The sequence below is a fragment of the Pollachius pollachius genome (assembly GCF_949987615.1).
Source record: "Pollachius pollachius genome assembly, chromosome: 5".
In the NCBI taxonomy this organism is placed as follows: domain Eukaryota; kingdom Metazoa; phylum Chordata; class Actinopteri; order Gadiformes; family Gadidae; genus Pollachius; species Pollachius pollachius.
Window position 1 is genome coordinate 17,104,949 of NC_136938.1, and position 22,488 is coordinate 17,127,436.

At 42.3% G+C, this 22,488-nt stretch overlaps 2 protein-coding genes across 2 annotated transcripts; both read right to left on the reverse strand.

The window, feature by feature from the left end:
• Positions 1-1,177: 1,177 nt before the first annotated feature.
• Positions 1,178-15,673, reverse strand: slc39a13 (solute carrier family 39 member 13). The gene is made up of 10 exons (XM_079736575.1): positions 15,477-15,673; positions 13,393-13,764; positions 12,521-12,628; positions 12,199-12,344; positions 9,029-9,154; positions 7,438-7,527; positions 5,675-5,725; positions 3,676-3,808; positions 3,177-3,276; positions 1,178-2,145 (listed from the first exon to the last, which is right to left on the reverse strand). The coding sequence occupies exons 2-10, from the start codon at positions 13,718-13,720 to the stop codon at positions 2,070-2,072; spliced, it is 1,158 nt and encodes a 385-aa protein (XP_079592701.1). The 5' UTR covers positions 13,721-13,764; positions 15,477-15,673; the 3' UTR covers positions 1,178-2,069.
• A 1,331-nt stretch (positions 15,674-17,004) lies between these two features.
• On the reverse strand, positions 17,005-21,220 carry LOC307075799 (uncharacterized protein; the record flags this gene model as incomplete). Its single annotated transcript, XM_079736492.1, has 3 exons — positions 20,297-21,220; positions 17,767-18,029; positions 17,005-17,115 (listed from the first exon to the last, which is right to left on the reverse strand). The coding sequence occupies exons 1-3, from the start codon at positions 20,943-20,945 to the stop codon at positions 17,005-17,007; spliced, it is 1,023 nt and encodes a 340-aa protein (XP_079592618.1). The 5' UTR covers positions 20,946-21,220.
• Positions 21,221-22,488: the final 1,268 nt, after the last annotated feature.

The window sequence follows — 22,488 nt, forward strand, 5'->3', positions numbered from 1 at the left end:
GCGGTGAGGGAGTTCAGTGGTAGCAGTCATCGATCACTTGACTTCCACGGATGCAGTAAACGTTTCCATGGTAACAGCGAGCTCCACCGATCATCACCAGTCGTGTGGCACTTTAGGATCATGGGTAGTGTAGTGGTTTCAAAGATATTGCTAATAAAACTTTTTTTTCTAAAACCTAAATGTTTACGTCTTTAACTTGCGGCTTCTGCAGGAGCATATATCATTGTTTCATAATATGACGGCGCGTGGTATTTATAATTAGAATGGTTAACATTGGTTAACATTAAAGAGCCAATTCGTAAAGTCAAATATCCTAACCTCTGTGCCACCTTTCCTTAACCTTTGTGGAAAACGTCATCGGGTCAAGGCGAGATGAAATTGTGCATTCTTTCGAAAATAGGAAAAGGCTCTGTTTAAAATGAATTCGACTCAACTTTTCCTTACCGGCGTCATTGCGCGACGGCGAGTATTGCTGTCTTTAGCGTGAAACTACAATTTTCCAAAGTTGGACTACAAAAAGCGCTCTTTCGATCCATGCGTTCTTGGCGTTTTGATTTCAATCAGGTTGTCTCCAATAGTGAGAAATTTAGGTCGGACTTGGCCAACGGGAATATTTAAGGCCACTTCAATCCCAATTCACATGTGAAAAAAAGAGGCTAAACTTATTTTGATGTTTAAATTGACTGCCCCCAGAGAAGGTCGAGAGAAACCTATGCTAAAGGTGGGTTAAGGGTTGAATCGAGGCACCATTCCTAAGCATTTTTGGAATTCGAACAACCTTCCCTCCAAGTTTTTCCGGCTCATCTCGTTAGGAACAGAATGTGAGGTCATGTGATGAGGATGTGGCCTCCAGGCTATTACATTACCACGTCAATGTGCGAGAACTTGATGGTTTCTGCTGCTCATTGCAAAAGTAGCTAGCAATTACAAAATCTATGATTCATAACGGCCGCCCGTAAACCAATGGATTACGTCAGAGACACTACGTCAACATTTTGTATTCTCTTCCTTTGTATTCCATTCTATAATTTCAAAACAAAAAACCTGGAAGAGCCAATGCATGTAGGCCTACGAATTGAAATAAGAAAACAGATGTTGTTAACTGGTCAGGTGATTGCAAATGAACACTTCCTAAATCTTTGCCACAGAACATCAGAATTTTTAATGCTATGGTTGTACAATGCTTATTCAATAATGGTCACTTGTTTGCTACCTTTGTTTCCAAAATAAGAACACATTTTTAATCTTTAGAAAAATATTCAGATAAGTAGATCCCATACCCATCTATCAATGCGTTTAAAAAATATATTGATATTTATGAATGTCAATTAGAAATTACATATAGATTTTTTGGTAAAACGTGAAGTAAATTCCATACCATGATGAATTGTATTAGCCATCATACACATTTGAATTTCATTAAATATTTTCTTCTGTTGAGCAAACGGGTAACAACATGGGTTTCACCCCTAGTGTAGTGTAAAGGTATAATAAAACAAACAAAGCATTTTGTTTTGGTGCAGATTAGGCACAAAAGTAACAGAGCCTCCCAACAAGTAACATTATTCTTATGACCCGGTTATCTGGCCCACAGAATCCATCATTTAATCTTGCTCATCGATTCTTGCTTTTAAATAAATATGCTTAGGAGAAACAAACATACAAAAATATGGTATATAGTTTAAAGTCAATTCTGTAAAGAAAGGCCCTCACAATAACCCCTAACAATATAGATTTACAGGTTTAATACTAATCTTTGTGTTGACGGGTTACTTCGTCCCTACCTTTGTGTATACGTTAATGGTTTGTGCAAAACATGATTTAGTTTAGTCAACAATGTGAGACAATTTGTCATAACCCCCAGTACAAGCACCATTGATCCCAAAGCTGCTCCAGGTTTGGCACGTTTCCAAGTGTTTACATCCATTGGTTGTCAGCAGATGGAGTCATAGTTTGGGTCCTACTTTAAAGTGCTTGTTAAGTTTTTTTTCGAAAAATTTGGCAGATAGGGCTGGGTTTAAAAGGTTTTTGGAGACATTATTGGTGGAGGAGCTTCTTCTTTCCCTGGGTCAGTCCACGATGAAGGACAACAGAGCCATCACCGCTACCCCGAGGCAAATAAGCCCCACCTGCATCAGGGAATGTCTGAAAAATAGATAAAAACATACTCAGGTAACAGTTAAGGTACCGGGGTAACAGAGGTAACAAATTGCATAATCAGCAGTACACCCAGTTAAATGGTTCATGATCATCTATCACGCAATCCATCTATCTAGACACATATATACACACACACACACACACAAAACTTTTTTCACATTACACCTTCAAACCAAAGTAATAAAGTTCTTCACTTCAAAACAGGAACATAGTTTAATAAAAAATGGGGTACAAATAAAAATAAATTAATCCCTGAATAAGTACCATGTCAAAAATCAAATCAAATCAAATGCAGACATGAGTCGTTCGAAATTATTTCAAACTGGCTTTATTTGAATACTGTAGTTTCCTTGTACGGACACTAGTATGTTGATCTGTTGCCTCTGACGCACCACTCCCTTGCCAAGCGACTTTTAAATGTCATGTGTACGGACTGAGTAAGGTGTAAATGAATTACCCTTCTAGGGATAATTTGAAACAGTTACTAGTGCAAAGTGAGGTTGAAAATTGTTGTTGTTTTAATAAAGCCACATAGTTTAAGCCGTAAAGAAATGTGGAATGGCTTAAATCAGGTGAAAAGATTTGAACACTGTCTAAATGGAGTAAAACATTTAAACATTCTCACGCTGTAGCCTCAACCAACTGAAAATATACAAAGCGGGTATGAAATTAAACAGTTGATTCTGAAAGAACTGTAAATTATAGCTAATATCTGTGGGGTCTGGTGATTTGTTAAATGTTTGAACGAAGGTTAACGGTTAGGAATTGACCAAGTTGCGAAGTCTGAAGTAGTTGAAGTGTCAGAGAATGGGTCAATGGCTTTTCCGTCAAAAATAAAAATAAAAAACATTAAAAAAGTGGAAAGGAGTCATTGGGTGAAAAAATGTGGAAGGAGTAGGGTCCCAAAAATTGTAGAAAATAATGAAGAAGAAAGAACAAAGCCTAAGAATAACAATAGTTGAGCTCTGCTTGCAGTACTCACCTAATTATCGTACAAGTAAAAACATCACTCATACCTAACGTTAGACTCTTCGAGCAGGTCAGGCACGACGTTCACCAAGGCTATGTAGAGGAAGCCGCCAGATGTGAATGGCAATATCCATGCAGTCGCATTGTCTAAGAAACACACAGGGGTGCAATAGGGCATGTGGTTAGGATGGGGTCTTATGGATCTACTCCAATCAATCAAAACCTTTATTTATTCAGAAAAATATAATAATAATCACAAGTGGAGAAGTGTCACTTATTTTCAAGTGTACCCCGGGTATAGTGCAAATACAAGTTAACATACAAAGGCATACCGAAATTACACAAAAAAAAAAATCACACTTGAGCTACAAGCATTTGCAATCCACAAACGTGAATCCCATAATGAGCCTTTTAAAATCCTCCACTGAAATTAAAACCTCCGAAAACCAGTACCGTCCAAGGTTTTGGACGGTATTCCAAACATGGGGGCATCAAATAAAAAGGCAGACTTCCATGAAGATCCATGGCCGTGGTCCCGTCTCTCACCTGTGCTTTGTGGTGACTGGCAGCACAGCGCGGTGCTAGCTCCCAGCACGCCCACCAGCGCTGTGGTCAGCTGCATGCGAGCAGCGCTCCAGCGGTCAAACCCGGCCCGCAGCAGGATGGCAAAGTCCCCGACCTGCACACACACACAAACACACATTACAGGGAGCAGGGAAGCCTCCGCCAAAACAAACGGCTTTAAAGTGACTGCAACATCTGCAGTTTTCTTAAAATTATGTCTACACCGTTTAATGCACTTTTAATATTTTAATTGAAATAGTATGTTGAATATTATTTTAGACGTCTTACTGGAAAGGTTTTGAAACTATTAAATAATGCAGTGCCATACAGACCACTGCAGCTGGTCTTACTGTGCTCCATGTATAACAGTATACCTAACTAGAAAATGCATTTCCTGCAGAAAATGCGGTGAGTGCTGTAGTGCAAAGTGAGGTTGAAAATATGTTTTAATAAAGACACATAGTTGAAGACGTAAAGAAATGTTAAATGGCTTAAATCAAAGGAAGGGATTTGAACAAATGTTGAAAGTCTAAATGGAGTAAACAATATCAACATGAACACCATTTAAGAAAATGTAAATGGTTGGGAACAAATAAAGTGACAGCTGAATGAAAGGCGCAAAGCATTGCTAAAAATGCAGAAATGTAAAATGAATTGAACTAAAGAATCTGAAAGGTCAAATGTATTACAGTGCACTGGGCCCCTGGAAGCTGAAGTCGAAAACTGACTAACGCTAAATTACATGACCTGAAGAAGCAAAGTGCTGAAATACATGGTTACCAAAGCTGGAAGATAGTAGTAGTACTGGTAGTAGCTGTAGTAGTAGTAGTAGCAGTTATTGACTGGTAGTAGTAGCTGAAGTAGTAGAAGTAGTAGTAGCTGAAATAGCAGTAGTAGTAGAAGCTGAAGTGGAAGTAGTAGCTGAAGTAGAAGTAGTAGAAGTAGTAGTAGTAGTAGCTAAAGAAGAAGTAGTAGTAGTAGTAGTAGTTTCTGAAGTAGTAGTAGTATCTGAAGTAATAGTGGCTGCAGTAGCTGCACAAATGATATGCCTTATGAACGGTATTGATTGATGTTTGTAGAAAGAATTGTAATAATCCCGCCATTTTTTGTTTTTTTTAACCACCCGAAATTGTATGTAGTTGATGCTCATTTTTTCAGCCTAACGTTATTAAAGTAGTCCAATTTTGCGGGAAAAAAGAATTGCCCAATCTGGCAACGCTGCCTGTATAAAAAGTAGTCCAATTGAGCGATAAAAACTGCCCAATCTGGCAACACTGCCTGCACGTCCTCTCACTCTGACCTCAGCGTAAATCAATGAGACCAACTGAAAACAAGCCGACATTGAACTTGAACTGTGATTTTGAAAAAATGTATAAAAGGTAATCTAAATTCTGTTCGATTATTGAAGATACAAGTGTGATACAAGTGTGATTTGTAAAAACTTTGAACAAATGTTAACGATAAAATATTGACCAAGTTACAAAGTCTGAAGTAGTAAGTGTCAGAGAATGGGCCGACGGCTCCGCCGTCCTCCCATTGACATCCATTGTAACAAAATAGTATTTTAAAAGTAGAATATCTTAAAAAGTATAAAATATTTTCAAAATCTGAAAAAAAAAAGCGCAATGCAAAGCTAATCTGAACATTTTAAAATTGGAGTGGAGTCTCTAGGTGAACATTTTTGGAAGAAGATGGGTCCCAAAGTTTGTAGAGAATAATAAAGAAGAAAGAGAAGGAATAAAAGTTAAGAAGAACAACAGTTGAGCGCTGCATGCAGCACTTACCTAACTAGACCACAACTATGACTATATTAAGAAATTACTGGCTGATGAAAGCCAAAAGGGACTTCAACATAAGACTCAATGATTTGCATACAATTCTTGCTACCATTTCAAGATGGCAAGTAATTTGGTTTAAAATAACTATAAATAAAGTGTACGATCAAGTATCAGGGCTTAGCCAGCACACCATGCAGTCTCACCTCATGTGGGATCTCATGGAGCAGGATGGCAAAGGTGGTCAGGAAGCCAACCTGCAACAACAATCAAATAATATGGTAAAGAAATATAAAATGCCATTTGAGTTCATATTAAAATAAATACATAAATATGGCAATTAAATAAATAAATGAGATAGATAGATAGATAGATAGATAGATAGATAGATAGATAGATAGATAGATAGATAGATAGATAGATAGATAGATAGATAGATAGATAGATAGATAGATAGATAGAGAGAGAAATAAATAAATACTTTTTTACTGAAACAAAATAGGCTTATTCAAAAGGACTACTGTTATTTATTTCAGGGGACTTTTGTTTCACCATCCAAAAATATGCATTTAATGCCTGGTTATCTCTGACCAAAACAACAGCAATGACAATATACAGCAGCACTGAATATACGAGAGGCCGGAAAATGTATGACGAGAAAGAAAGAAAGGACATATCTTACACAGGGCCTACGCCAATATCGTGGAACAAGCAACTGTGCAGACCATTTGGAAGACTTCAATGGGCTCCGAGATACCATGCTATTCTTTGCAGATCAAATTGATCAACATGGTTTATCAGCGAATACCATTCGGCACCGTATTGTATACTTAAGAAATATAAGTGCTCTTCAAGATTTGGACGTGGAAGACGAAGTCTTAAATAGTTTGAGACTGATTGACCAGAAAACCCTGGTCTATCAACCTGTGAAATGGTGGATGCTTTGTTTCAAGAATACAACGCCAAACTCTTCTGAATATACCAGATGGAAATGGGGCATTATGAAATAAATGTGGCATTATAACATAAGTCATGTGAATTAAATAAAAGTGGCATATTGAAATAAAAGTCCCCTAAAAGGAAAAAAAGTAGTCATTTTGATATTTTATATTTCCTGGCTCATTTATCTATTTATTTAATACAGTCTCAAATGACATTCCATAAAGAAAAAGGGTTCACTACACGCTTTACTCGTGTAGCCAGCAAACACATTGGCCTGTGGAAATATGATGCCTGTATCATATAGTGATATGGCATTGGGTAAATGCACAGCATTCAGTCAGAGGGAAGACTGTTTCTGAAGCCTAGGAATAAACAGAAAAATGGCAAGCAGGGGGCCAAGCCTTTTGGAGACATCTAGTCAACTTCCTTTCTGGCACACAGAGTTATAGTTCACACTGTTAGCCTTATGCCTGGCCAGCTGGACTCCTTCCTTCCAACTGCTGCCATGACGCCAACGCATTGGTATGCCACACTTTATTATGCCGCAATGCAGAAAGCTCCCTTTGCAACAGTTTTTAATCTAAAAAGCGGCAAATCATATACACTGATATTCTAAAAAAAGTCTTTAAACATGTTACAGTGACATCTGAGAGAAATACAGGTGACCGCATAAGTGGGCTTGAAGCAAATCTCCTGCCAACAGGTTTGAATACTCCAAACATGATAGTTACAAGAGAGGCAGAATCTGTTCCAACTTTAACAGATAATCTCTTTATTCTGGTCAATTTTTATCATAATTGTGATCCATGGACGTAAGATACAGGATAAAAACATTTTAAAATCCCAATACATCTCAGGTATTAAATGCTGTTTACTACCATTATTATTAGCATCATAATAGGAATATAACAGCCCATTTGCTAGGGAGGATTTAACATAAAATACCAAACACTTACCAACATTGCAGAACAGAGCAGAACATTATGTAAATAAACACTTATGTTAGGCTTCGCCAAAGATATCTTACCTTTTTGCTGACCAGGAAACTCCCTGCAACTGCTAACCCATGGGTAAAGTTGTCAATGCAGTTAGCCAGAAGATTCAGGTAACCGCTGGTCTGTAACCACAACAATATTCAGGTTACATGTTCAATTGTCATACATTATTTACTCACTGAACACTCTGAAATGATCATGCCAAATGGAACTAGCTCAGATAAACTGGAAAATTGGTGCGCCATAAGGGATTTACATCCCTTTAAATAGCCTATTTGCAGTCCTACCACAGTAAATGCAAATAGTTACCACTGTGAACATTGAGAAGCACTAATTCACATTTTGACTTCACCTTTATTTCTTGCGGCTGTGGCCTACTGCTCTGATGTCATTAATATCAAGGTTGTTTTTTTAAATTTTGTTGTTTGGTTTATGGAGAACTTCATCTAGCCCTCTTGAGGGACTGAAAGCATTTAGGAGGCATCATCCACTGTTAGAGAAGCTACATGACTGTAATTTTGGTGAAGCGCTTTTAATAAACCATGGTTGAGTCCATTTGTTACCCAAAATTGAAGAAAATAACAGGGTGGTGCCAGATTTTGTCTTTTCTTTCTTCCAAGTAGGAATATATACTGATTGAATCATTAGGGAGTTGAGCTGACTCAAGATTAGAGCTGGAGACATTTGAAAAAGAGAATTAATGACTAAACTGTGCAACAAGCTAAAATCAGGTTGAATGCCATTTTGACAATTAGCCGCCTTGCTCTGATCAACAAGCCCAACAATCACCAGCATGGGAACTTCATTCATTGTCTACTCCACTCTGCTTTCCATCACAGAGTGAGTTTCATGTTAGCCATTCATTATGATGGATGGTAGCCCTTTTGACAACCTAATGGGGCCTGGCCCATTACAGAATTGGGACCAATAACAAGAAGAGTTACAGCCTGAAGCCTTTAAAGCCTTATGCTCTGCTGTTGGAGGAAATAGGCAGCAGAAATCCAAACAAGATATGTGGAGTTGTGACCCGTCATAATTAGTAATTTTTTAAAACAAATTATAGCTGACATTTATTAGGAATGGTTAATTTGAAAGTTTATTAGGAACTCGTTTCCCAAATGCAGCATCTAAGCAAGCCATACACAGCTGGACGATATTCGATTCCCTTATTAGGTGTGGACGTTTATTGAAGTGCCGTATTTCCAAAGTAAACACCATTAGTGAACGTTACCCCTATCATTTTAATTGAAAGTGGCAATCGTAAAGATTTTCAGGAAAATAAAAGTCTGGTTAGTCACTTACTATCGCAGAATGAGCCCTTGAATTTGCAGTATTTTGAATGTTACAAACTAGATGTCGCTGGCGACACTTGCTAGACATGAGACAAGAAAGAAAACAAAACAGAAATCTGCAAGATTGCCACTTAAGCTAAAACTTCTTGCGTACAAATGAAAAAATATTCCAAAGCAGCATCATTATTATTGTACTAATCCAGGGATCTTAGAAATCTCCAAAATGTCACAGCATGGTGTTGTGATCAACAACATCACTTGCCTCATCATTCCCACATTAACTGCTGTTGCTTTTATTTTGAAGAGAACCATGTCCCGTCTACCTGCATACCTTGATGGTGTGTGATCCACTTTGAACGCAGAGCTGCTGTGGCTTGGAGGAGCCCATCAAATCGGAGAACTTCCCGTTCTTCACCAACCCCTCTGTATTTCCACCGATGACAGAACCAGACAATGCCTAGGCAGAAAATAAACAGAATATAATGAGTCATGTGGGAAGGAAAATTTGAAATGACACAATTAACTAAAACTGTACACCATACTTTACAGTACACAATATACAGGTTACTCAGCACTAAAATTATGCATTTAATACAGCATTAAGTATGACCTTCTAAAAAGACAGTAGAAGATTTTGCCATCTACATTTTTATATAAATGTTTGTCAATGAGGAAGAAAACAAACTGAATGGGAAAGATTTGTCCGGCTGTCCACTGCATTGATTGTATTGTGCTACACATTTGTACACATGTATTTGTAAAATCTCTAAATAATCCACTACTGGTAAATACTGTAGTGGATAACAAAGCTCTACAGACTCTAAAGGTCTATGCTTTCTGTAGAGGAAAGGTAACCCTTTATAAGGATATTGTACACACGCTAGAGGCTAAGGGAACAAAGTCTTTCCAAAGATCCATCATGTGCTAGACACAAGTGGAAACTTACTGACTACTAAGGGTATGTTGAAAAGGTCATTGATTAACGAGAGACTACTCCTGTGGTTCCTTTACTTTGTTGAAAGTGCCTCCTGATTATATGAGAGTCCAGTAGTTTTTATTTCAAGCAGAAAGTCTAATGAGTTTTTTCTGCCTTTTACACCACACTAGGTATGTAACCAATACTATTTTCATAGTCTATTAATCTAGCAATCATTAATAAAAAGAAATGCCTTCACAGGTAACCAAAATGTCTTAGATGTGCTTGCTTTATCTGACAAGCAGCCAAGAGCAAGTATTCCTTTTATAAAGATCCATTGACCAAATATTTGAATTTAACTGTGACATTACATAGCAATTGTTGGTTAGTTGTACTTCAGTCACTTACATGAATTAATGATTTATATATTATCAAAATTAGATGATACATTTTCTGTAAATTTACTAATCTTTACAGCCCCTACATCACAGCATTGTAAAATAATTTATCCTGTTTTGTCAATGACGTTTCAAGGGAGTGCACTATTTTTCAATAAAAGGACAGAACTAATAAAAGGTCTGACTTTTAACAGTTCCAAAATCAAGGTGCTTCAAATCCAACATTAACAACGGTCAAATACAACTATTGACATGATGTTTCCTTTACATATATATATATGTTATTCGCGGAATAAATCACATAGGGGTGTTCCATTATAAGATGATAAGTCTTCCTCAGATTCATGTAAACAATGGCAATACATTGCACTTGTATTTTTTGGAATCAATAGACAAATAACAGTGTATCGCCTTTGTGAAGTACTTTAAAAAATGTCTTATCAAAGGCCAAATTACTAAATTGGCTCTTAGGCAAATTCAGCACAATTAAGTAATTTTGACAAATTATACATCGGCAACAGATGTTTAAGTTCAGTCCTTGAGTACCAGTTACGATGCTTTGATCACCTAGTGAACACGCTTAGCCTGTAAAAAGCTGTTTGGGGATTGTATAAAATAACTCAAAATAAATCTATAATAACAATCTATTGTAAAATATTTAAAAATGAACTACTTAAATATCAACAGCCTACGATAAAACACAGCTAATTATAAAAAGAAAAATATAGAAAGCAGAATGCACTCCAAGGTTAATCACTTGACATAAAATAGGATTGCCACTCATTGGAGCAAACAGAATGCTACCTCTGCACTGACCATATCTTGTTTAAGAGGCATGAAGCAATGTCAAGGCATGTACTTACAGGTCCAGACTGCGACCAGAAATCAAGTTCATGCAACACACTAAAACTGTGAAATTCTGAAAACACATGCCCATAAAAGCAAGGCTGCAGCTTCAACACAAGTTTGGAGGACGCCCCTTCCCATGATCAATGAGGCGCATACGAGGAGCACCAGCAGGATGACCATAGATTTAAATGCAAGTTGTACTGTACCCATAAGCTAAAAGCCCTTATAAATCCGTGATACAATCATAAATATGGTTAATATTTGATCTAGTCCATTGCTTCTCAAACTGTGGTGCGCCTACCATTGGTGGGACGCGATGCGCTATTTAGTGGTATGCAGAGGAATTCCTTTTTAAACATAATCATATCAAAATACTAGTACAATTGAAAACTAAATTAAGAATTAGACCTTTAGAATGGCGTTTAGAATAAGCCTTTCCAGTAATATTTTTGTTTCAATATCAGCCTGTTTCATAGACGGGTTGTGGCGCGCGCAACAAGCTTTTTTACAAGCTAAGCTGATTGCAAGATATAATTATGAATTATATAATTATGAATTATATATATATATATATATATAATGAAATTATGAATGGTTAAAAAACATGGTGGTATGTGGAGATGTTCTGAGAAATTAATCCATGAAATCAAATCACTTAAAACCAAACATGCATTGCTGAAAAAAACCACACAGAAACAGTTTATTTTTCCTAAGAAAACATTTGGGATTGAAGCAGTCCAAGTCAATAGTTAGGCACAAAGTCATTGAGTGCCTCATCTTGCTCTGCCAAAAGTTCTGTGAATATTTTTCAGTGACGGCCAAAGGAAACAACTGGATGAGAAACCTTTTCAGCATCAAAACCTCTGAAATGCCATGTTTAATATTATTTGTATTTAACCTAACATTTGTAAACAGGTTGTTGGTACACAGTTGTTATTCTAAATGTTGTAGATTGCCATGTGTATGTCATTCAAGTGCTTCCACTTTGTACAGCTGACAGCAGTTAAAAATAAATAATGATATTTGTACGTGTGAATGTGCCTCCTGCGTGAACTGTGCATAGTTGAATAGGGTCGGCCTACGCTACTGTACTTTGCTATATTTATCGTCATAATGGTGGAACACAGGGAGAAAAATATTTTATGAGATGATAACGGTATAAAAAGTTTGAGAACCACTGACTACACATAATCTGATTGCGGATTACACATAACCTGATGCCCCTTGCCACCCGCCATCAGGCAATATTAGATCATAAAGGATGCCATACAACAACTTTTAGTGAACAGACTTTCAGAAAAGCGATGGAGAGAAAGTGATTCTTGATATTTAACTTACAGAAGAGGTTGCATCAAGGTCAGCAGTAGGAGCAGGCTCAGCGTTGCTGTTCTGGTCGGGGAACATCTTCTCGAGAATCAGGAAGGACAGTAGGCCAACTATGACCCAGAGGCCCTGGAACATGTAGCGGTGGTGGTGACTACCATCTATACAAAATGAGTGTAAGATCATATTGCCAAGTGTGGCCGTCAGAAGGAGTGATTGAAAGGTCTAAGGGACGTTGCATTGTATTCAAATGTGTGAGATTGACATAGGAGCCAATATAGCTAAATCAATTAATGGATTAACTGTCATGGGCCGATATTGGGAAGACATAACATACCTGATTGGTTACAGAGGGTCCAAGCCTCAGGAAGGAGGTGGAGAAACACATCACCTAGGAGGCCACCAATAGCAAAGCTCAGAAGCTGCTTCAGCTTTTGCCCTCCAGCTGCAGAAGAGAAATAATGCGGAGAAAGAAAACGTGTCATGTTCATGTATGCAGAAAAAATACTTTTTATATAGCTGACTTTATAATAACATGTTTGTCAGAATAATTTATTTCCATTGCTTCTTTAAAACCGATCTTTCTTCCCATGAGCATCTTTGCAGTAACAACATTGGCCAGGTTTCTTTTAATTCAACTAATGAATGCGTAATGAGTACAGATGGCAATTAGGATGATTAGCTTCAGATTGCTGCAAATCAATGTATTACTCTAACAGATGGATGGGGTTGACACAGTGAATTCTCTCTTTATGACCAACCAACCTCAGGTTCAAGAGTGCCCTAGAAAACCCATGGCCTGAAATACACACTGGAATGCTGTGTTCCTCTGGGTGGGGCTGTTTAAAAGACCAGCCAGCTCAGGCTAACAAGACCTGCTACTGTTTTTACTTGTCGAGACACATACAGGCATGAGTATTGTCCATTAGATATTCTTCATTTTGAAGAATCATTATAGTCTCTTTTTTTTTTTTTTCAAATACATAAAAAAATAATAAAATAAAAAGGACCCAAATACCTTATAGAACTTTGGACATGAAATGATTGCATTCCTACAATTGAGTACAACAGCAGAGTTGCCCAAAATGACACTAGATCACAAAGGTGTTACAAAATGATAATGAAAACAATATGACAGCTAAACTAACAATAACATTGCAGATCAATTACTTCCTTGGGCCCAACAGTTATTGTGATCTAATTTCCCACCTTCGGTTTTCAAGGCAGCTCCGGCTTCGATCGGTATGACGAGTAGTGGGAAGATCCCGCTGAGGCCCACAACGATAGATCCCACCAGGGAGTACAACCAAACTTCAGCTTGCTCACTGGCAAACAGGTCAGCTAGCCCCTGGAAGCCCAGAAGCTCTTCAAGCAAGCTGTTCCCTTGTCCCGCAGCCCTATCTGTGGAGTGGCCCATAGCTGTCTGGGTCATCTTCTGGTTGCTTGATGCACACCTGGAGGTCAGCACCATCAGGGTTACGCCAACAAACACAGTGGCTAGAGCCCAGCTGGGCTTTCCTCTGCCTGCGACTTTCATCCGTTCCAAGGTCCAAAGAGAGCTCTCAGGTAGCAAGTGAAACACTGAAAGAAAAAGCAATAGTCAAAGAAAAGGTCTAATTGTTAATCCAATTTCGGATTTCTCTGTCCAGAAAAACATTTTTCAAATTTAAGGTTTGCTAAGACCAAATGCATCAATAAAGAATAATAATTAAAACTTAGTTAAGTGGCAACTTAGGGACAGTCACATAATGACTTGTTAAGGATAGTTTAAGGTAAGATTTACTTCCCCAATCAAAAAAGCTTAAACCATATGAAAGTGCATCAGTTGAGGGGCAAAACAATAGTAAATCACTGAAATGTGAACTCTTAGGTTGAATAAAAAGAAATAAGGTCACACATTATCCATTAAAAATGGCAGTCCAGCTGTTCAGATATAGTTTGCATGAGCAGATTGTATGCTTAAAAGGAAAGGCTTTCACACAATGAGATAGAGTATCCAGGGAACAACAGATACAGGCCAGCTTTTGTGTAAAGGAAGAAGGGAATAGATCAATAGCCTATTGGATCATGGTGGCGTTATTGAGGATCTTACATCATCTAATTCAAACAAACATAGAAAATGGAAGTTTGTTTGAATAAGGTAGAGTTGAACTGTCACTTAACTGTATAGGCTTTAAAATCAACAGGGAATAAATTATGCCTCGTTGTTTATTCTCTATTGAATTAGAACCACATTCTAACTACAGCTCAGTTATTGAGCACAACATCATAGTTAAAAGGGGAGCGTACCTATGTTCTTCGGGTCCTATGTTTCTCGCTTTGTATGTGACCGGGGAACATAGGATCCGGAGAGCAAATGTTTTTTTCGTAGGATGGTAGGGGCAAGTACCACCTTTTTCGCCTCTGATTCGCATGTGATTGGTTAGAATGGCTCTCCTCCTATTGGTTATGGTTAGGGTTAGGGTTAACCCTCACCCTAAACCTGACCCTAACCCTTCGCACCCGGGGAACATAGGGATAACCCCGTTAAAAGAGGTTGCATGAAATACATAGGTGTTGGGGATATAGTTATAGGGGGAGGTTTGCATTTGCTTTGCGTTCAATATAATCTGCTTGTTCCTCACCCAAATGACCTCGTTCCCCATTACAATGTTTGCATGTATTGGCTTCGCAAACAATAACACATACAGATTGTACTCTTCATTTCCAGACCGTTTTTGCTACGAATTGTACACCTATGAGAAGTGGGTAGGGATGCCAACGTAACGTCAAGTTTCTTTAGAGATGACAATATTTTACAATGCACAATCATATTACTGTCGGTTCTACAAAGAGCTAGATATTATGCAAACGAATAGTAATCATTGAAACAGTGAGGTCTTTATAGCAGTACATTCGATAGGATGCAACATAATCCTACATAATATGCTAAAGATATGATTCTTAAAAAGGGAGATCTGTCCAAACGGTGCGACCTGAAGCATGATTGTGAAAATAAATGGAATGTCTTGTACTACGCACGTATTGCACGCTGGCTAACGTAGTCACTAACTAACGTTGGACAAAAGTAAATATCCAGGCTAGCTAACATAAGCTATCGCGACAACACACTCTCAAACTAACGCTAACTCGGCTAGCGTAACAAGTCACCATCACTGTAAATCAGTGTCGCGGAGTTGCAATGGATTCTACCTTAAGGCAGCCACAATAACAACAACAACAACAACAACAACAAACCCCTACTCAACTCATTGCACTTAAAATAAGTCATAATAATGTGTATTTGTTAAAACCTTATATGTTTTGCAGTCCTGGCACCAGTGTGTCCCTGCCATCCAGGCCAGCTCGGTTGAATGCAGGCTTCCGCCGTGGCGTTTCTCTTTAAGCCTGCGAGTGGTCCCACTGCTCCCCGAACTAGGCTGGTGGTGAGCTAGACTTTTCCAGAGAGCCACGTATCACCGGTTCAGTGTGTGGGGGGAAGCTCGGGGTAGGATTTAGTGCTGGGAGTCTGAAGACTGTCTCCTTGGATGGCCCGCCCTAAACCAAGTTGAGGAGCCAAATGCTGGGATCCCCTTGAGATTATGAATTCGCCGTGGACACAACATATGATACAGGCCATGATGAAGTGGAGGGGGCTGTTCAACTTTACGAAGGGAAGATTTTATCATAAAGAAAATAGATTGATGTTACCATGCAATAACCTCAGAAAGGTTAAATAACAACAACATAAGGCTAATGTTTAAAAATCAAAGAATGCATTTATTAACCAGAAGACCCACCTAAGGACATAGTGCTTGCCTTGCAGCTAAATAGATATATTTATGAACGAAAATCAGCAGGGGATGCGTAGGACCAGCTATGTGCGGCTAGTGTATGACAAGGGAGCATTTGAGTTCACAGACACAAACTTTCCTCAGGTCCTGTGAGTTGTGACAAATTATACATATGGAACAACAAGTCTCACAATGTAGCTATCTCACTCTATATTGAATGCAACGGTTATTAGTATATGCTACAGCTACACGTGATCCCCCTAAGATGGCGCAATTTGATTGGTTCGCTTTCTCGGCATATTGGGCGATATCCCATGATTTCTCAAACTCGGGATATTGTTTTCATCGCAAAATGTCCGTCTCGTATAGAAAACAAACCACTAATAAAAACAAATAAAGCCCGTCAAAATGTTTAGTATGGTGTGTAGTATATGGGGGGATAGCCCCATATACTACACTACACGTGAATAGTGTAGTATAATTAGTATAATAATGCAAATGACCCCTGAAATTTGCATTATTACTCCAATCAGTCTTCCTTTAAAGTAACAGTACTGAAGCATTACAACAACAGAGGACCTAAACTGAGAAGGCCTATTATAATATCTCTAAACTTGGTTTATAATATCTCCTAAACATCCTTTACCCTGTAATTTAAAAAAAGCTAGTTCTTGCCAAACAAAAAGACTTAACAAAAACATAGTATTTATGGAACCTCAACTATACTGCTACAGTAATATAGCAGTATAGTTTTGCTGATACTGGTGGCTAAACTATAATGTCAATTCCTCCATGCATCTGGTTGGCCAGAGTGATATAGGATAATGCCCAAAAAGTTTTAGGCTGGGGGCGGTGCTTGAAGTATATGGGATGGCCCGCCCCCACCTCAATGTGTTGTTCAACCACATTGGTGAAACGCATCGCTCTTGCCAACACGCATAGCACTCAGAGAGAGGGCGAGCAGACAGCTGAGGAATGCTGTCTTGGAATACGCTGTATTCCTCGGCCCCTACCGCCTCCACACTGTGTGTGCACCAAGGGGGGCATCTCACGAAAAGGTAGGGGCCTCTGCGAGCCGGATAACAACGTGCAAGTCGCTGTGGTGTCCGCTAGCTGTAACCACAGTGCGTAGACCCACCTTCTCCCCACAGTCAACACACTGTAGTACGGGGTGGTAGAGGGGATAATGTTGAAGTCTGCGAGACTGGTACACGCAGCCGCATAGATGGCCTCATGTAACGCCCGCTCATGAAGCTCAAAGGGACAACGCTTTGAAGACGGCCAACCCGAGACTATACTACCACGCCGTCTGGACGCCATCCGAGGAGGAAGAGGTGTTGTAACAAGTTCAATGAGCGAATGGACACCGGGGTTGCTTGGAAGCACACGCAAGTCTTTTGGATGTGTTATGACAGTCCAGAAATGATAAATCTGCCCCTGCGGTCACAGGGAGCGTTTCCAGAGACTTTCTCACAACGTAGTTTATATGCTCCAGTCCTTGTCTCTGCTCCCGATCCCTCCTCACTACAAGATAAAGCAGGCACGTAAATACACACTCCCTGATTGGTCTGATTGCGAGCCGGTGTCCGCAATCAGACTCAATCCACCCAGCCGATCCGGTGTGCTCCCAACATGCCCATACTCCCCCCTGCAGGGCAGACGCCGTATGTCCCCCCACACACCCCCACCGCCCGACACAGGTCGGGGACACAGCCGGCCGCCAACTCACTCCCCCCCCCCCCCCCCGGAACGAGAGAGGAAGTCAGGCTTGTGCACAACCCGAAAGTTGAAGGGTTGTAACGCGAGGTACCACCGGGTAATCCTCGCGTTGACATCCTTTATGCGGTTGAGCCACTGGAGGGGGGCGTGGTCGGAGTAGAGTGTGAACGCGCGACCCAGCAGGTAGTAGCGAAGGGCGCCGACCACCCATCGGATTGCGAGACACTCCTTCTCCACCATGCTGTACTGACCCTCCCGGTCTGATAGTTTGCGGCTCAGGTACAGCACCGGTCGGTCGGCCCCCTCCACCTGCTGGGTCAGGGCCGTGCCCAACCCCCTGTCCGACGCGTCTGTCTGCAGGGAAAAAGGGAGATCAAAATTAGGAGCACACAGGGCCGCTTCCCCGCAGAGGGCTGTTTTAATAGCCTCACTGGACTGTATCTAGGGCCCTCTTATTGGTGAGGTCAGTCAAGGGGCTGGCTAGGTCCGAGAAGTGCGGCACAAACTGCCGGTAGTACCCTGCCAGCCCCAGGAACCGCCTCACCTCCTTCTTGGTCCTGGGTCGAGGGGAGGCAGCAACCACAGCGGTCTTACCGACCTGCGGCCGGACCTTCCCCCCCCCAAGTGGTACCCCAGATACTGGATCTCCCTCCGCCCAATCATGCACTTCTTCGGGTTGGCCGTGAGCCCCGCCCGTCTCAGCGAAACAACCCGAACGGAAGCATCTTGAACTGGTAAAAACCGAGCGGAGTGGAGAAGGCCTTTTTTTCCCGGGCTGCTGGGGACAACAGAATCTGCCAGTAGCCCTTTGTGCAGTCCAGAGTCGTGTAGTAGGTGGTCATGCCAAGCCGGTCCACGAGCTCTTCGATCCGAGGCATTGGGTAGGCATCGAACTTCGAAACCTCGATCACCCTACGGTAATCCACACAGAACCGGACCGACCCGTCCGGCTTCCCCACAAGCACGACGGGGCTGCACCAGTCGCTGTGGGACTCCTCGACCACGCCCAAAATTGAACATTGTTGCCAATTCGCGCCGCACAACTTCTTGTTTATGGACGGGCAGATAATAGGGGCATGTCCGCACAGTTAACCCGGGTTGCGTCTTGATGTTGTGAGTGATTAACGGGGTGCGACCGGGCAGCGACGAAAACACGTCGGTGAACTGGAGTTGCAGGCTAGCAACGTCCGCCGCCTGACTCACAGAGAGGTCTTCACCTCGACCAACCAAAGGGGTGGGACCTGGAGCAGGGACTTCCTGTCCGAACTCCACTCTCTGGTAGCGTCGTCACGAATGCGACAGGGACTGCATCGTTCCACCTCTTAAAGAGGTTGATGTGGTATATCTGTTTGTTTTCGCCCCTCAACGACCACGCTACCTCGTAATCCACGTCCCCAAATCACTGTGTGACCACAAAGGGCCCTTGCCACTTTGCAAGTAATTTGGTGCTGGAGGTGGGCAGCAGTGCAAGGACCTTGTCCCCCGGTGTGAGATCGCGTAATCTAGTCCCTCTGTCGTACAGGCGTCTCTGACTCTCCTCGGCTCGGTGCAAGTGCTCACGTGACATAAAATTGGTGCCTTGGTCAGTGAGAATCTCTTTTGGGATTCCCACCCTGTATGACATGAAACAACGCCTGCGCAACACTCCTCACAGAGATGTTGCGCAAAGGAATTGCTTCTGGGTATCGGGTTGTGTAGTCGATCAGGACTAACACAAATCGATACCCCTGTGCGGAACGTTCTAATGGCCCGATAATATCCATGCCTATGCGGTCAAAGGGGGCTTCCACCAGGGGAGGGGGCCGCAAGGGAGCCCTGGGGACGGCCGGGGGATTCACCAACTGACACGCGGGACAGGAGGCGCACCACCTGCACACCTCCCCCTGAATCCCCGGCCAATAGAACCGAGCCATTATCCGATTAAGTGTTTTATCGTATCCCAAATGGCCCGCCATAGGGTTATAATGCGCTGCTTGGATAATCATTTCCCGGCAGCTTCTGGGTACCAGCAATTGGGTTACAACCTCCTCACTCTGGGTGTCACGACCCACCTGATAAAGCCTATCGCTGACCACCACAAAGTGTGGGTAAGTCAGCACTGCGTCTGGCTGTACCCAAGTACCAATCAATCAATAGCTATCACTTGGTCGAAGGCTGAGTGTAGGGTAGTGTCTCGAGACTGCTCGAGGGGGAAGTCCTTTAGTGGTGGGAACCTCGGCACTGGGACCTCGGGTTGAGGACTTGGCGCCTCCCCCGGTCCCTGAACAGCGTCAGACAACCCCGCATTGGCGCAGAAAACAGCACACAACTCACATGTCCCTATCTGTCGTGTACGCACCCCCGTAATCCCCCTAACAGCCTACGGAAACCCAGCCCATCCAACCCTAGAATCAGGGGACCCGTGAGGCTTAAACTAACCGCCGCCTTGACTCTATGCTTTTTACCCCCATAACGATTTCGATAGGGACCAAGGGATACTCGTGAACATCCCTGTGTATATACCTCACCGAAACGCTAGATGCCTGCACCAATAGCTCGGACCGCACCAGGCGCTGATGGATCATGGTCTGCATGTAGCCCGAATCCAAAAGCGACTGGTACGTACCCCGCTGTATCCTCACCGGAATACTGTATGCCTCGCCAGGACCATGGGGTGGAGACGGGGCACCAGTGACGCGGACGACCTGGCCCACCTCCATCATAGGGCACTCCCGCTGGAAGTGGCCAGGCCGTGCGCACCGCCAACCCCCCTCCCCGCCGCAGGGCAGCTGCGCCGGTGCGTGGGCCCGGTGTAGGTGGTCGCTGGCCCGTCGGAGGGGGGGGCAGGTCGCTCTCCGCGAGGTCGACGGCGGCTGAGAGGCTCTCGGGGCGGTGGTACCGGACCCAGGTGGCGGTTCTGGCCAGAAGCCCCTCGATGAACCTCTCCAGGGTTATCTGCTCGACGACCCCCTCTGGCGTGTTCCAGTTCCGGGACCAGCCACCTCCTCGCTTGGTCCCGCAGCTGCTGGGCATAGGTGAAGGGTCGGTCCCCCTCAACGCCTGGAAACGGTGCCGATGTTCCTCTGGATGGAGGCCAAGGTCCCGGATGGCACTGGCGACGGTGTCGTAGTCCCGTTCAGCCCCGGCCGGCAGACTGTGGGCTGCGAGCTGGGCCTCCCCCGTCAGGAGTGGCAGAAGATGGTGAGCCCACTCCTGACGAGGCCACCTAGAGACCTTGGCCACTCCCTGGAAGGTCTCCAGGAAGGCCTCAGCGTCGTCTGCCTCCCCCATCTTCGGGATGTGGATGTGTGGCACGGCTCCTGCCCCTCTGGGTTCGTCTCCGCACCCTCCGGAGGCGAGGAACTCACGGAGAATAGCCCGATCGACCGCCAAGGTCTGGGCTAGCGCCGTGAGTACCTTGTTCTGCGCGTGCTGCAGCTGCCTCTGTCTATGCCAGATGTCCGATTACACTTGCCAACGGTGATTGTTTCATTATCCGGGTTGCTTGGAAGCACACAAAAGTCCTTTATTTGGATGAGTTACGACAGTCCAGAAATGATAAATCCGCCCCCACGGTCACAGGGAGCGTTTCCAGAGACTTTCTCACAACGTAGTTCATGTGCTCCAGTCCTTGTCTCTGCTCCCGATCCCTACCCACTACAAGATAAAGCAGGCATGTAAATACACACTCCCTGATTGATCTGATTGCGAGCCAGTTTCCGCAATCAGACTCAATCCACCCAGCCGATCCGGTGTGCTCCCAACATGCCCATACTCCCCCCTGCAGGCCAGACGCCGTATGTCCCCCCACAGGCGTATTAGAGGAAAGCACAACAGGCGTAGGTTTGCCTAAAGGGTAGTTATCTTTAAAGATGTACTGCTGTTCGGTCTAACAGACTTTATTAACTTTATTATTGGGGAAAGAAAAGTTTTGTGGCAGCTTCTGGGACTTCTGGCCCCTCGCTGCTGCTCATGTTATTGCTGTGGTGGCGTCAGGGTTGGAGGCGGTGTCCTGGTTCGCTGGGATTGCGCGCGATCCTGCTTCCTGCCGGTCTGCCATACTGGTGCATAGCTGAGATTTTCAGTGCACGCAAACGGGACAAGCCTAGATGGCGTAGCCTACAAGAACTAGAACGTGGATGCTTTGGTCTGAGATCACGCCTCATTTAAATATACCAGATTGACATGTGGCATGTGGAAAAGTGGCATTATGAAATAAAAGTCCCCTGAAATAAATAAAAGTAGTCCCTTTGGAAAACGTCCTTTCTATATAAAAACATATTTATTTATTTCAATATATAGAGACATTTATATTTATTTATTTATTGCCTCATTTCTTTATTTCATAGCCATATTTATAGATTTTTATTTATTTAATACAGACTTAAATGGCACTCCATAACGTGTCAGCCAAATTAACTCTAAAATAACGCACACACACACACACTCTGTGTACTCTCATTGTGTTCTCTCTCTCTCATCATTTACTGTGTTTGTGTGAGCAGCAATGGTTTCTGTGAGCAGCAATGCTTGGTATATAAATACCGGAATTCGGCCTTTAGATCTTCCTCATTTCCATCTACTTCTATGAAATACAGCATAACTAGCAGACTTTTTGCAGTACTGTCAGTACTTTTCAAAACTGTTTTTGAAAGGCGCCTTGGTCACCCGGGTATATTTTACTTCTATTTTTAATATATTAATTTATTTTGCGTACACAGAACAGGAACTTGGGTTGACATGCAATAGAACTGCAGGTCAAAATCTAACCTGGGAAACAATGTGTTTAATGCTTATTTCCAAATCAAAATGCTAAATAATCAATGACATTGCC